Source organism: Lissotriton helveticus, chromosome 5_1 (assembly GCF_964261635.1).
Source record: "Lissotriton helveticus chromosome 5_1, aLisHel1.1, whole genome shotgun sequence".
In the NCBI taxonomy this organism is placed as follows: Eukaryota; Metazoa; Chordata; class Amphibia; order Caudata; family Salamandridae; genus Lissotriton; species Lissotriton helveticus.
The window spans coordinates 1,820,425,377-1,820,439,207 of NC_136065.1; the positions used below are offsets into that span (position 1 = coordinate 1,820,425,377).

The following is a 13,831-nucleotide window of genomic DNA, read 5'->3' on the forward strand; positions in this document are numbered from 1 at the left end:
CGCCTGACCCCATATAGTGGAGGAGATGGACCAATTCGTGTTGTGCTGGTTTAGTGCGTTGTGTAGCCCAAGTGCGCCTTACTTAATGGGAGACCGTGGCGTGTAGGAGATACAGCCGTTGCGGGGCTCCCGTGGATTGTGTAAAGGTGGCATGATCCAGCAAGTTGTCGTCCCCAAATAAGTCTCCAACCCTGTCTACCCCAGCATCTATCCAGGGTTGTAATCTGCGTCTCGTCAGGGGACCCTGTGGAGTCGGTAGGCCCAGTAGAGGGATGTTGTCTGCATAGGGAGGGGTCCCCGCCGTGTATTTAAGCGCATTCCGCCAGCTCTTCAAAGCCACGAGTAATAAGGGGTGGCAATCCCTCGGAGTCCTGGCCGCAGAAGGGAATGGAGATCCCCACGTGCCAGCTCTTGTGGTGTAAAAGCAATCTCGTGGCGGTTTCTACCCACCACCCACCTTGTCAACCACTGAAGCTGGCTAGCGTAGTAGTAGCCACGTAGGTCAGGCACTCCCAGGCCCCCCTGTCTGGTGGGCAGTTGCAACTTCTTGAGGCTTATCCGTCTCCTCCCCGAACCCCAAATCAGGGTGATCAATAACGAGTTCAACATGGTAAATATGGGTTGTGGTAGGAGGACCGGCAGGTTCACAAAATGATACAAGATTCGGGGAAGCAGGACCATCTTTGAAATTGCCACCCGGCCCATGACAGACAGGGGCAGGGACGTCCAGAAGGTCACACTACTGCGGAGGCCAGTAATTGCTCTCCGCACATTACCCTCAATCTGGTCGTCAGGGTTCCGATATACATTAATACCAAGGTACTTAAATGTAGTCGGGCCACCTGGATCGCGTGCTCCCCAAACCGTATGTGGGTGGGCTGTCGCCCGTCGCGGAAAAAGAACCCCCGTGATTTCCCGGGGTTAACTGCCAGGCCCGATATCCTTTCAAACCGCGCAAAGATATTCGCCAGGAGGGTATGGTCACCTTGCAGGTCTCGTAGGAACAGCATTATGTCGTCGGCGTAGATGGATACCAGGTTATGGATATCGCCAACCAGGATGCCCGCCTCCGCCGCCCTAGTCCGGAGTGCAATCGCCAGGGGTTCTAGCGTAAGTACAAATACCAGCGGTGACAGCGGGCAGCCCTGCCGGGTGCCCCTATGGACGTCATAGCTGTCCGACGTGTGTCAGCCGGTGCGTGCCCGAGCCGTTGGGTTCGTGTATAGTAGACAAACCCATGTTATTAGGGCGTCTGGGATTCCAAAGCGACGTAAAACTTCAAACATGAAGTCCCAAGTCAGGGAGTCAAACGCTTGCCGTAGATCCAGGGTTATGCATCCAGCCTGCGGCAAGTCCGGGGGGGCAGTGGACATGAGGGCATGTAGACGTCTCGTATTTTGAGAAGTGCTCCTCTCCGGGAGGAAGCCACATTGATCCGTGTGGATCAGGCCAGGGAGGTGGGATTGTAATCTCAGGGCGATAGCTTTACTAAGGATTTTATACTCCGAGGGGAGCATAGACAGAGGCCTATAGTTACTCACATCCAGTGCGTCCCTGCCGGGCTTCGGGATGGAGATGACCAAGGCCTGCATAGTCGAAGCCGGTAGGTGGCCGGTCTCATACGCGGTTTGATAGATTTTTTCTAGAATAGGAGCCAACGTATCACAGTAAGTTTGGTAAAACTCACCCGGTAGACCGTCCATGCCTGGGGTCTTGCCCCGGTTTAGAGAGTGGATGGCTATTTTAATTTCATGCTGCGTAACGGGCCCGGCTAGGACCGTCTGGATCTCTCGGGGAAGGGCCGGGATCGGCAGCTCGTCCAGGAAGTCCATCATGGCATCCCCAGTATCAGTAGGGGGTGGGGCGTACAATCTCTCCAGGTGGGTCTTAAACACATTATTAATCTCTATCTGCGTGTGCACCTGTCTGCCCGCGCCATCTGACACTCGTGATTATCGGGGTCTCAGGGGTGTCTCTAATCAGACGAGCCAGTAGTGCACCTGACCTGTCCGCCTCCGCCTGTTGCCGTCGCAAGTATTCTCTGTAGTCCATAACCCTTAGGGATTCCAAGAGCTCTGCATGCTCAATATTGCACTGTTGGAGATCCCCCCCTGCGTTCGGGGTCCGTCCCCACTAGGGTCTCAAGCACCGTCAGCCGGTCCTCAATCGTACGTAGTCTGTCATGTACCTCCTGTCTGGCGCCCACTAACCGGCCAATCGCAGCGCATCTCACCACCGCCTTCATGGCGTCCCACACAACCAGGTTCGAGGACGCAGAGTCCCAGTTGTCCCTGAAGTAGCCCGTTAGTGTGTCCTCCAGGTGGGCACGGAACGGGCCATCTTCGAGTAGTGAGGGGTTGAGCCTCCAGGTGGGCACCGGAGAGGGAATCCTGCCCCAGTCCAGATCTAGCGTTAGCGGCCTATGGTCCGAAAACGTTTTGGCGAGGTAGGCTGAGGACGTACAGTGCGTCATCAAGGACTTGGAGCAAACAAACCTGTCTAGACGGGTATGCAAGTTATGTAGTGGGGAATAGTAGGAGTACTCTTTATGTGTCGGATATAGTGTACGCCACATATCTGCCAGCCCCCACCCTTGAAGCCATGTTCGAAAGGAGTCAGACAGTTTATGAACCCCTGTCCCCTGAAGCGGAGGGTGCGATCTGTCCAGTCCTGTGTCCAGTATCCTGTTCCAGTCGCCTCCCAGTATCCAAGGAATGTCCGCCCAGTCTGCTAGGGCCCTACTCACAATTGGGAGGAATCTGTCCTGGTCATGATTCGGGGCATAAATACAGCCCAGGACTACCAATACCCCGTCTAGAGTGCCTTTGACCAGGAGGTACCGCCCTTGGTCGTCTGTTTTCCTATCCATCTCTACGAAGGGGGCCCCATATCGCACCCAGATCGTGGCTCCTCTAGAGAAGGCAGAATTTGTTGTGGAAAAAACAGTTCCCCTCCATTTCTTCCGCAGGGTGTGCACTTCGGGCTGTGTTAGGTGGGACTCTTGGAGGAATACAATGTGTGCTTTCTGACGGATCAGGAAGGCGTGCACCCTGTGTCGTTTCTGTATCGCCCCTAACCCTATCACATTCCACGTAACCAGCCTGTACTTCCCTTTCACTTCAGCCATAGTCAGATATCGATGCTCGAGTAGACAGCAATATATAGTACAGTGTGTGCATTTGCCACGGTGGTCAGAAGACGGTACCCTCCCAACCCCAAACCCCAACTCTGGAGGCGCAGCCTCGGAACTCAGCTGTGCCGAACATGAAACAGTGCAACAAAATCAAACAATGAACCATGCATACCCTCTTGGGGGGTCTGCTATACTTAAGCCACATCCAATGGACCATGTCATTCTGTGCCGCCTGCTCAACGGTGCCGCCGGGAGGGTCATTGTTATAATCAGTCACTGTTACCGTCCGTCTCTTGGGGGGGGGGGGGGGGGGGGGGGGGGGGAGTCACTTCATTTCCGCAAAAACAGTGAGATGTGCCTGCGATAGTTCAGGGTGAAGACCTTGCCCAGCTCACACAGTAGGGGGTAGCAGACAGGACCATATTAAGGCAAGATCTCAGTCACTGCAAAACATGCGCGTCCCCTGCCCTCAGGGTCCCCGGCACCCCCCCCCCCCCCCACACACAGCGCCTCATGAAGGTTACAAGAGTATAAAGGATACCAGGTGGACTCAGCGAGTCAAAGTACAGTGGCAGCAGTCATTATTCCAAGGCAGTGTCCAAAATTTCATCCGCCGCTCGGGGCGTCACGTTCGGGAAGAGCACCAAGCTGTTCTCAGAGTCCGAATGCACGGTGCTGTCCTCCGTGTCCGTATTCACTTGTTCCCGGTCTTCTCTGAAGGAACCCACCATCGCGATGGCTTCCACTTGACCCTGTTTCTGCTCGTGGGCCGGAGGCCTCCGTCCCTTCGATTCCGCGCCTCGTAGACCCGCTCCGCTAGTTGTTGGGGCCGCTCCATCTTTGGCTCCACTGGACGTCGATCCCCGAGTCTGGGCCATGTCTCGCTCAAGGTCCATCACTTCCAGCCACTCTTCCGCGTCTATGGGGCTGTCGAAGAAGTGGGTCTTATTGTCATGGATCACCTTGAGCCGCGCCGGAAACAGCAGGGCGTAACGGAGCTTGGCTTTCTGGAATTTCCTTTTAATCTCGTAGTATGAGGAAGTCTGTTTCTGCACTAGGTTGGTATAATCTGGGTAAAGTGAGATGCGTTTGTTTTCATATTCTATGACAGATTTCAGCCGGGCCTGCCTAAGCAACGTGTCTCTGTCCCGGTAATTGAGGATCCTCACTATCAGAGGCCGAGGCGGTCGACCCGGACTCGGCTGCCCCTTCCGAATCCTGTGTGCCCTCTCCACAGAAGTACGGGGACAGTCCCTCCGCAGCAACATGCTCCCGGAACCAGTTCTCCATAAACTCCGCTGCGTGGGGCTCCTCACAGCGTTCCGGCAGGCCAATGAAGCGGATATTATTTCGTCTATTGAGTCCTTCCGCATCTTCTGCCCTATCCATAAGAGTCTGTACCTGGTGTTGGATTCGCTGGATAGATTGTGTGTTCAGCCACCGTTGGGGTAAGGTCCGTCAGCGCCAGACCCTGATCCTTGACTTTGTCCGACAGCTTGGCGTGTTCGGCCTTAAGGAGGGAGAGATTCGAGGTAAGGGTGCCCAGTTGCACCTCCATCGCAGTCCTAGAATCTCTAATTTCTTTAAGGATCAGGTCCAGTTTGTCACCCTGGTGGCCCTCAGGGGGGTTAGAGGTCGCAGTCCCCGACTTGGGATCGCCCAGGGCCTCATCAGACATGTTTTCGGCAGGGGTTCCATCTTTACCGTCGGTCGCTCTCACTCCTCTCCGCCCCATGTTGCTCGCCGTAGGGCAAACTCCCAAACCCCTTTCAAGTCTCAGATCGGTATCTCGGCCCCGTCCGTGGGGACTGCCCGTTCGACAATCCGGCAGCGGCACTGTAGTCCCCTTGTCTGCAGGCACGAATATGCAGCTTTTAGTGGACTCCCTCATTAGTCCCAGTGTCAGCCGGTCCTCGCTCTGGCCCACCAGCCCGGTTCAGGTTTCGGCCCTCAAAGCCCCTCCGCCCACGCCCCACTCCTCACCAGGGCATCAGCAGCAGCCCTGTGCCCAGTCCGCTGGCCCGGTGAAGCAGAGTCAGCAGGGCGGCTCAAGCCCGAGTCCCCAGCAAACGTCGTCAACGAAGAGGGAGAGGGGGGGGGGGGGAGACCAGGGAGGGGGCCGCCGGTGCAGCGCAGTGTCGGTCTCCGTGTGCTCGCGCCGCCCCACCACAGTACCGGGTTTCTGCGCGTGGTCGCCCGGGCCGGCAGCACAGCGCAGGCCCGGGACCCTTCAGGAAAGGCTCTTCTTCGCATGACAGCTCCTCCCTGTCTCGGAAATCGCGGCAGAAAGGGTCTCCAGAAGTCAGGGAGGGCGGGGGAACAGGCAGGGGGGGGCCCACCGAAGGCGTGTGGTCAGCTCCTCAGTCCCGCTGGCCGCAGGGCTGCCCCTCGCACCTCAGTGTCCAGAGAGGTCCCCAGCTATCCAGCAGGTGGCGTCACCGCGGCCCGGATGCAGTCCGCACCAGAGTCCCCGGCTCACAGCCCAGGCCTCAACTCGCTCCGTCGGTCTGTCGGGCGCAGGCAGCATCCAGAGCCCCAGAAAAGCAGTCGAGTCAAGCCGGGTCTTCAGAGAACAGGATCCAACCGTCAATGACTCGAGGTTGTCCCCAGAGACGGCAATCAGGATCCGTTGTCTCCCGGCGGCACCGGAGCTCTAGCAGACTCCGTCCGCCATGTTGGCTAGCTAGCCACGACCCCAGGCGCGAAACATGTTGACCTTGACTAGTGACACCCAGGCATAGTGGGCCTTGTGGGGTCAGTCATTTTTATGCAGTACTTTTAACTGCCAAGGGTTACCTAGACAATCTTGTCGCTGCTTCCATACCCTTGATTTTATCACACTATCATGTTTGCACGTAATTGATTTACCCTCCCTTACCCTTCCCCACACACCGGCATGCAACATCCGGCTAATCCTCTAAAAGATCTCCGATAAAGTGACCCTTCGGGGACCCGTAGGGAATTGCAGCGCCGGCCCTACGAGGAGCAAAATTTCCCGATGATGAAGCATGACATCCTCCGGGGTGGGTGAGGGCAGCAGAGGATGTAGTATGTCTTTCCCTCTCCCATCAGGGTATTTTTTACTTAGGATTCCTTTTCCCCATTCTTCCCTGTTTTTAATGTATGGGTGACTATTTGCACTCAGATACGTGGGTGACTTTTGCACCCTGGTATAGGAACTTTGTCCTCTTTTTGTGAACACATCCTGCATTATCACTCCTCTGGCAGACTGAGTTCACTGGAAAAAGGGATGTGGAGAAAACTCTGAAAGCACTGGAAAAAGGGGAATCTTATCCATCTGTGAGCGCCCAGGAACAAGTGAACCATCTCACAGAAAAACAGTGAAAGGCAGCTGCTGAAAGGGACTGCATGAGACAGTCTTGAAGGATTGAACTTAAGTACATGACAGAAGGACATCCTCAGCCAGCTGCTTAGTTATTGCAACGCTGAACATGGCAATATCTATGTCAAGGAGGCTCCATAATATTCAGTAGGTGAGAATGGCTAGCTTGCCTTGCCCTATCCCTTCATCAGTATGGGTTTGCCTAGAGCCACAGTTCTCTACAAACCCAACATTAACTCATCGGATACATATGTAAACTGCTTTGCAGATATCACCTGTCTAGTAAACAAAAAATTGTCAGAGGGCAGCAGGCCCCAGTGCTGGGATGCAGATTTGCAGCAGGTTTCACACTGGGTTCAATGGGTTGTTGCATCACATTGCACATCACTGTTTTGAGAGGTCTCTTTTGCTCATACCTTCCTCACCCATGGAAACATTCCCCATTAGATTTGCAGGTTTCATGTTCATGTACCACTGGGGACACAGTGTATGTGTGGCAGCCCATGGCATGCGCAGCATGTCCCACCTTGGCTAGCAGAAGCTTAGCGCCGCAACACCATGCCCCATGAGCAGCTGCCCTTGCCCGAATACTATCAGGTTTTGGGGATTGCAGCCAGCAGGCTGCCACTAGCCAGTCCTAGGGGATCAACGTTGGCTCCTGTGGGGCAGGCACACCTTAGAGGAGAGGTGCCGCACTTGGGGGATAGATATCTGGCCACTGCGGCCCATCGTCCTCTTTGGTGGTCTTGCGACAACTCCTTAGCTCCCTCTCCCTAGCTTTGTAATAGATGGCCTGTTTTCTTACAATGGCAATGTTAGTTTCTTTTGTGTTGCATGCTGAGTTACAAGGGTTAATCCAAGGGTTTCTGGTGCAGAATGCAACCAAAGAGGGCTCACAGAGGGTATGTTCCTGGCAACCTACCAGCGAAGCATTGCAGCAGGACCCCGGGAACAAAAGCGACGGATAGGTGCTGCAGTTTAAATGTGCAGGATATAAGTAAAAGAAGCAGTATCTAAGTATTCGGAGTCCAAGATCTAGTGAGGGGTTTGCGGCTTAAGGCTCGAGATTGTGGGATGTACATTTGACTTTCAATATACTTGAAATTGTGAGGCACATCATAAGACAACATAAGAAAATGAAGAAAATAAAGATGCTGTGCATATTTTGGAACATTAGGATACAAAGATGTTCTGCTCAACATACGAAAAAAATACCTAGGCTACTGAGTCTAAAAACAATTGAAGTTGACCTACTTTACTATAGTTTGCCATATTATGCATGATAAATTAAACATGAGAAAATGTGCTGGAATCCTGAAGATATCAGAGCACATTAGGCTTTGTGGAATTAGTAAAAAAGACTGGCAACAACCGGATAAAAGCTGAAGAGTACAAGTCAGGTTTAAGTTTAGTTTTGGGGTGCTGTGCAGTTGTAGCACCAAGGTATCCTCAAAGCAGAGCTCATTCGCCTTTGCATTTGATATTCTCTTAATGGTATATAGTAAGTCAACAATACATAATCTCCTCCTCCCTTCATGAGCCAACAAGAGACAGGTTGTATGTGTCACTGGGACCCCATAGCCAAAATCCAATCTTTGTGGCTTTAAATCAAAAAGTCAGGCAAGAGAAGTGACAAACCTCTGAACACTGCCTACAATAGACACCGATAGAGACAATAAAGAAGGTAAAAAGAGGGTGGGGGTAAATGGGTATGAAAATTATGATAAGAGCAGACAGAAGAGATATGGTATTTCTGCTTTGAATACAGAGAAGGCGCCACTTGCACTTTTTCAACAGATTTACACTGGAAACAAAGAAAGAAAAAAGGCAGGACAAAGAAAGATTGTTAATATCTTGAGTAGGCTGTGGGGAAGAAATAGGAAAAGCAATTTTTTAAACACGTAATGACAGAGTTGAAGAGCTGAATAATATGGGAAACTAACAGATGCAATGAGAGCCCATTATTAAGTGTGTGAATACAAGAACAGATTTGCTATAGCTAGGCAACTGCTAATGCACAAACAGATGTGTATTCTCTTGAAAAGTGAATGAGCCATTCATAGTGTGCATTACAGGCTCCAAAACAGTTAAAATGGATCACAACATGAGCACTTCTGCAAACATCTGTTAATTAGCATAAAATCCTTTTTTGGTCACCATCTCCATGGTAGAATAGCAATTTATTGTAATAGTAACTTTGCACAATGCTATATGCTTCTTCCAACTGTACTTCGAGGATTGTAACTCACCTGAGGGAGGGGGCAGCAAGACCAGCTTTCAGATGAATCCTTGCAGCACGTTTCACCATCGTCGCAATGGGCTGTTGCATTGCACCGCACATCAGATCTTGGAGAGGACGGATTTGTGCGTACCTTACTGACCCATGGGATTGACCCATTACTGCCCTTGCACGTTTCATGTTCTGGGTCGCAAGTGGTGCCACTGGGGCAGCAGTGGATGTGGTCACTGCAGCACACAGCCTGAAAGCAGGATGATAAAGTCTAGCGTGAGATGAAAAACATTTATTTGTATTTTTTTTAAACAGCCTGTTTTATACCTGGGAACTAGCAGAAAAATAAAATGCACAGTATAAGAGTGATGAATTTAACAGTCGCCGATAAAGTATCCCAAAAAGGGGCCAAGAAAGTGCAACTGGAAGTCATTATTCGAATAAGATTCAATTCTCAAACAATACTGTACAACCATACAAATACAGATCTAAGACGTCTGTCAGACATGGTATCTCTAATCCATCTAAAAGCCATAGAGTAAATGCGCTGGAAGAATGAGTAATCTATCGCACCTAAAGAAATTCATTCAGCGAAAGCTCAAAAATGTAGGCTTTGTCCACAGTTAAATACCTCTCCGAACTCAACAGAAAATCTATAACACAATGGAATTAAATATCTGGGAATGGGGCCTGAATCAAGAGCGGGTAATTGCTTAGCAAAATGCAATGGATTCACAGACAAGGTTGTTTATGCTCGTCTGGATATTTTTTCAATATTTTCATCTTCTGAAGCCTTATGCAGGACTATTTGGTTTGGTGAATGAAAGCACAGAACACATGTCATAGGCAGGTCCGCACCAAGGAGCATAATAGATCACATATTATGAACTCCTATGCACGGTTTGGTAAAGCAATGCCATCGTGCCATAAATTGTACATCTTCTGAACAGTCTTTTGTTCTTTCCACTAATGAGCGCAACATTCATACAACCCACAGAGGGTACTCTTGTTTCATAAAGAATATTTATTAGAAGAAATGCGTTACTTACCTGTAACTGCAGTTATCCAGTATTGGTGTCTTTCATAGATTCACATGCCTGAATCATTCCCCGTCGTCGAGACGGGAGTCTCCGGTACATAGAAAAGTAATGTCTTATAGACATACATAGAGAATAGTAGGCCTAAAGGCCTCACCTTAGTAACATATCCATGTACTTTTGTAAAAAGGACCAAACTCTAGAGAAGAGCCAATCAGCTATCACCTCCCTCTAGAACCTTCCTGGCAGGAGCCTCAGTTCCTCAGATTTTCGTACGCACTAAGCTAAGTAGGCGTGACACAGAGAGTTAGGTGAGTCCTTCCAGGGGAGGCGGGAGGGTTGCATGTGAACTATGAAAGACACCAATACTGGATAACTGCAGTTACAGGTAAGTAACGCATTTCTTATCCAGTATTATGGGTGTCTTTCATAGATTCACATGCCTGAATCAGAGTAGCAAGCAATGCAGAGTGCACATTTCTGATGGAACAGCACATACAAGTTCTTAGATAAGACACATCATGCGAGCATGAACCATCATTAGACCTCCACAATAAGTATCACTAAAGAAATGTGCACACCAGAGTAGGATGGAGGGACGGAGGAAGGCTCACCTTACTGAAAAGATGGCGTAACACTGATTGTCTCACTGCTGCATCATTCATCAGCTCCATATCCAGGCAGCAGTGCCTAGTGAAGGTATGCGGCGACTTCCATGTTGCCGCCCTGCAAATGTCAATAACTGGCACCCCTGCAAAGAGAGCTAAAGAAGTGGACATGGCTCTCGTGGAGTGCGCTCTCACTTTGGAATGCAATGGCTGTCCAGCTTGGTCATGACAGAAAGCAATGGCTGCAGAAAGCCATCTGGAGATGCTCTGCTTGGCAAGCGGTAGACATTTTCTAGGTCCGCTGTAAGCTCTGAATAGCTGGTTAGATTTCCTGAATGTTTTCGTTTTGTCAGTGTAAACTTCAAGCATCGCTTGAGATCCAAAGAAAACAGCGATCTCTCAGCTGCCGTGCTTGGGTTCGGAAAGAAGGAACGCAGAACCACGGGTTCATTTAGGGGGAAGTCCAACGGGACTTTTGAGTTAAACCTAGGACTGGTTCTCAGGATTACTCTGTCGTTATTAAACTGTAGAAAAAGATCCTGGATTGAAACGCCTGTAGCTCACTGACCCCCCTTGCAGATGTGCGCGTCAGGAGGAGTGCTGATGTCCACGAGGCATACTTTAGGTCAGCTCTGTGTACTGGTTTGAACGGATGTTTCATGAGCTGGATAAGAACCACATTGAGATGCCAGGCAGGTGGCAACATCCTTACTGGCGGGAAAGATCTGCATAATCGTTTTAGAAATTGCTTAATCAACCCGCTTGAACAGAGCGATGGACTCGTTGAAGTTCTTTATAACGAGATATTGCTGCGAAGTGTACTTTAATGGAGGAGTGGGCTAGGCCCGACTGTGCCAGATGTAATAGATAAGGTAATATTTGCACCGGTGATGTGGAGAAAGGCCGAATCCCGTGATCTGCATACCAAACACAAAAGCGCTTCCATTTCAGGGAATACGTCTTGGTCGTGCTATCCGCCCTTGCTCTGGCAAGAATGTCTACAGTCTTGTGGAATATTCAGATTGTGGAACTCTGAACTCAGGAGCCAGGCGACTAACCTGAGAGATTTCAGATCCAGATGTTGAAATTTATTGTTGTTCATTGTAAGCAGAGATAGATACTGCCGCAGGTGGACCGGCGGCTCCAGGGATAGACGGTGGAGCTCTGTGAACCAATGTTGCCTCGGCCAAGTTGGGGCTATTAAAAATAGAGTACAAGGCTCCATCTAAATTTTCCTGAGGACTCTGGGAAGCATCGGGAATGGCGGAAAGCGTACGCAACGACGTTGCGCCATGCGATGGAAGATGCATTCCCTAGAGACCCTGACTGGGGATGCCAACTTGCGAAGTGTGGGCATTTGGTGTTCATTGTCTTCGCAAATAGATCGATTTGCGGCGTGCCCCATCTGGAGAAGATCTGCTCGATAATTTGTTGATCTAGCTCCCACTCGTGTGACGATGTTTTCTGCCTGCTCAACAAGTCGGAGAGCACATTGTCCGTGCCTGGGACATATTCCGCTCTTAGGGTTATATTGTGGAGTATGAGCCAATTCCAGATTATTTTTTGCAACTCGCGATAGTGTGTCAGCGAGCGTGTCCCTCCCTCTTTGTTGAGGTAGTGCTTAGTCGTGGTGTTGTCTGTCCAGATGAGCAACAGGGAATGTTTTATTCTTGGCAGGAAAGCTTGAAGGGCCAGGAAGACTGCCCGCAGTTCGAGCAGATTGATATGTAGTTTCTGCTCCATAGGAGACCACTACCCGCTTATCTGTAGCTCTTGCAGAAAAGCTCCCCAGCCTTCCAAGGAGGCGCCTGTTGTGACAACATGAGGAGCAGGAATGACAAGCCTTGAGACAGGTTTTGAGATGACATCCACCATTGCAGGGCTCCGACCATCTGAGGATTCACTTTTATGTGGTAGTCGAATGACCCTGTGCATTGGACCCACTGCTTCAAGAGCGCCTCCTGTAGATTCCTCATTCGAAGTAGACAGTGAGGAATCAGGAGGATACACGCTGACATCCCCAGGAGGGATTTGAAGTGACGGACTGTCAAGACTTTCTTCGAGGCTACTATAGCAGCTAGTGCAAGGGGCTTGTACATCCTCTCTCTGGATGGGAAAGCTTTTGCTGACCGTGTGTCCAGGGTTGCACCTAGGAAACTGATGCACTGAGAAGGTTGTAGGACCGATTTTTCCTGATTGAGGGTGAGACCCTAGCAATCGAAAGCTTTAAACAGGCGTTGGAAGACCTGGACACGTCTTCTAAGGATGGAGTCCTGACCAGCCCTTCATCCAGATACGGAAAGACTTGGTGATGGCACTGTCTGAGATATGCCGCCACCGGGGTACGACATTTCGTGAATATGCGCGGTGCAGACTTTTTTTTTTTGTAAGACCTTTATTAGTAGCAAAAGATGGGTACACAGCCAGGAGCCTACAACCCTGGGGCCGGCTGCGTTAGAATCAAGATGTGTTTCAACATGTATTGTACACAGCCATATAGCCGACATTTGTCCGGCGGCGTAAAGCACATATATGAGGCCTTGTTGTTTAACATATTTTGTTGGTGTATTAGAACATACACAGCAAATACGAACAATAAACCCCAACAATGAGACCCTCACAGTTCAGCCTTCTACATCAACAAGTACAGGGTATCCACATCGTCACAGTGTTCTCGGACATCCCTCCCGCCACCCCCTATCGGCACCAGTACATTCAGCTCGCCTCATCAGCAACCTCCAATGTCACTCCGCGTCATTCTCCACCGTGGACAAATATTCAGTGAGATATAACCAGAAGTCTTTCGGTCTAGACCGCAGTGGTAGAGTCTCCTCGTATGTCAGTAATTTGTCTCTACAGCTGGACACATCTCTGAACCATTGTAGTGTGGTGGGTACCTTAGTAGTGTGCCAGCATTGAGATACCTGCCGCTTGGCTAGCAACAAGGCGACCGCACAGAACTTACGTTTAGATTATTTGAGCTGCGGCACAATGCCCAACAAACAGCATCTAATAGTGCAGGCCACCGCAACCCCCACCATTGTAGACAATTTAGTAATTACCTCTGCCCAATAGTCCTGTATTTTGGGGCACCACCAGGCCAGATGGATAAAGTCTGCACCACATCTTTTACATCTTGTGTCATCCTGCATGCCATATCTACACATTCGGGCCGGGGTGTAATATGCCTGGTGCAGATATTTGTAATGTATAATCTTGAGATTGCCATTAGGGGTCAGAATCTGTGTAAGCGCACACGTCTGTTCCCACTCCCTCTCGGTCAATGGGTTTTCTAACATCGAGTCCCATCTAGCCTTGGCCCTGTCTGTGGAGTGCGGAATCTCAGCCTGTGCAACGGAGTATAGTCTCGATGTCAGGTGTGACAGATCCTGTGTTGTAATGATCAGTTGTAGGGTATCCAATGTAGCCGGCTCTTCAGGAAATGTAGGATATAATTCCATCATGGCTCTCTTTAGCCTA

General features: G+C 50.4%; 1 protein-coding gene across 5 annotated transcripts in view; it reads right to left on the minus strand.

Moving 5' to 3' along the window:
* The window catches only part of GRN (granulin precursor), a 1,937,406-nt gene that overhangs the window by 1,098,998 nt on the left and 824,577 nt on the right, over positions 1–13,831 (minus strand). For all 5 annotated transcript variants that reach the window (XM_078645176.1, XM_078645173.1, XM_078645175.1 and 2 more), the window contains one exon: positions 8,726–8,956. In XM_078645176.1, the coding sequence (XP_078501302.1) occupies positions 8,726–8,956 (231 nt within the window). The remainder of the gene's footprint in view (positions 1–8,725; positions 8,957–13,831) is intronic.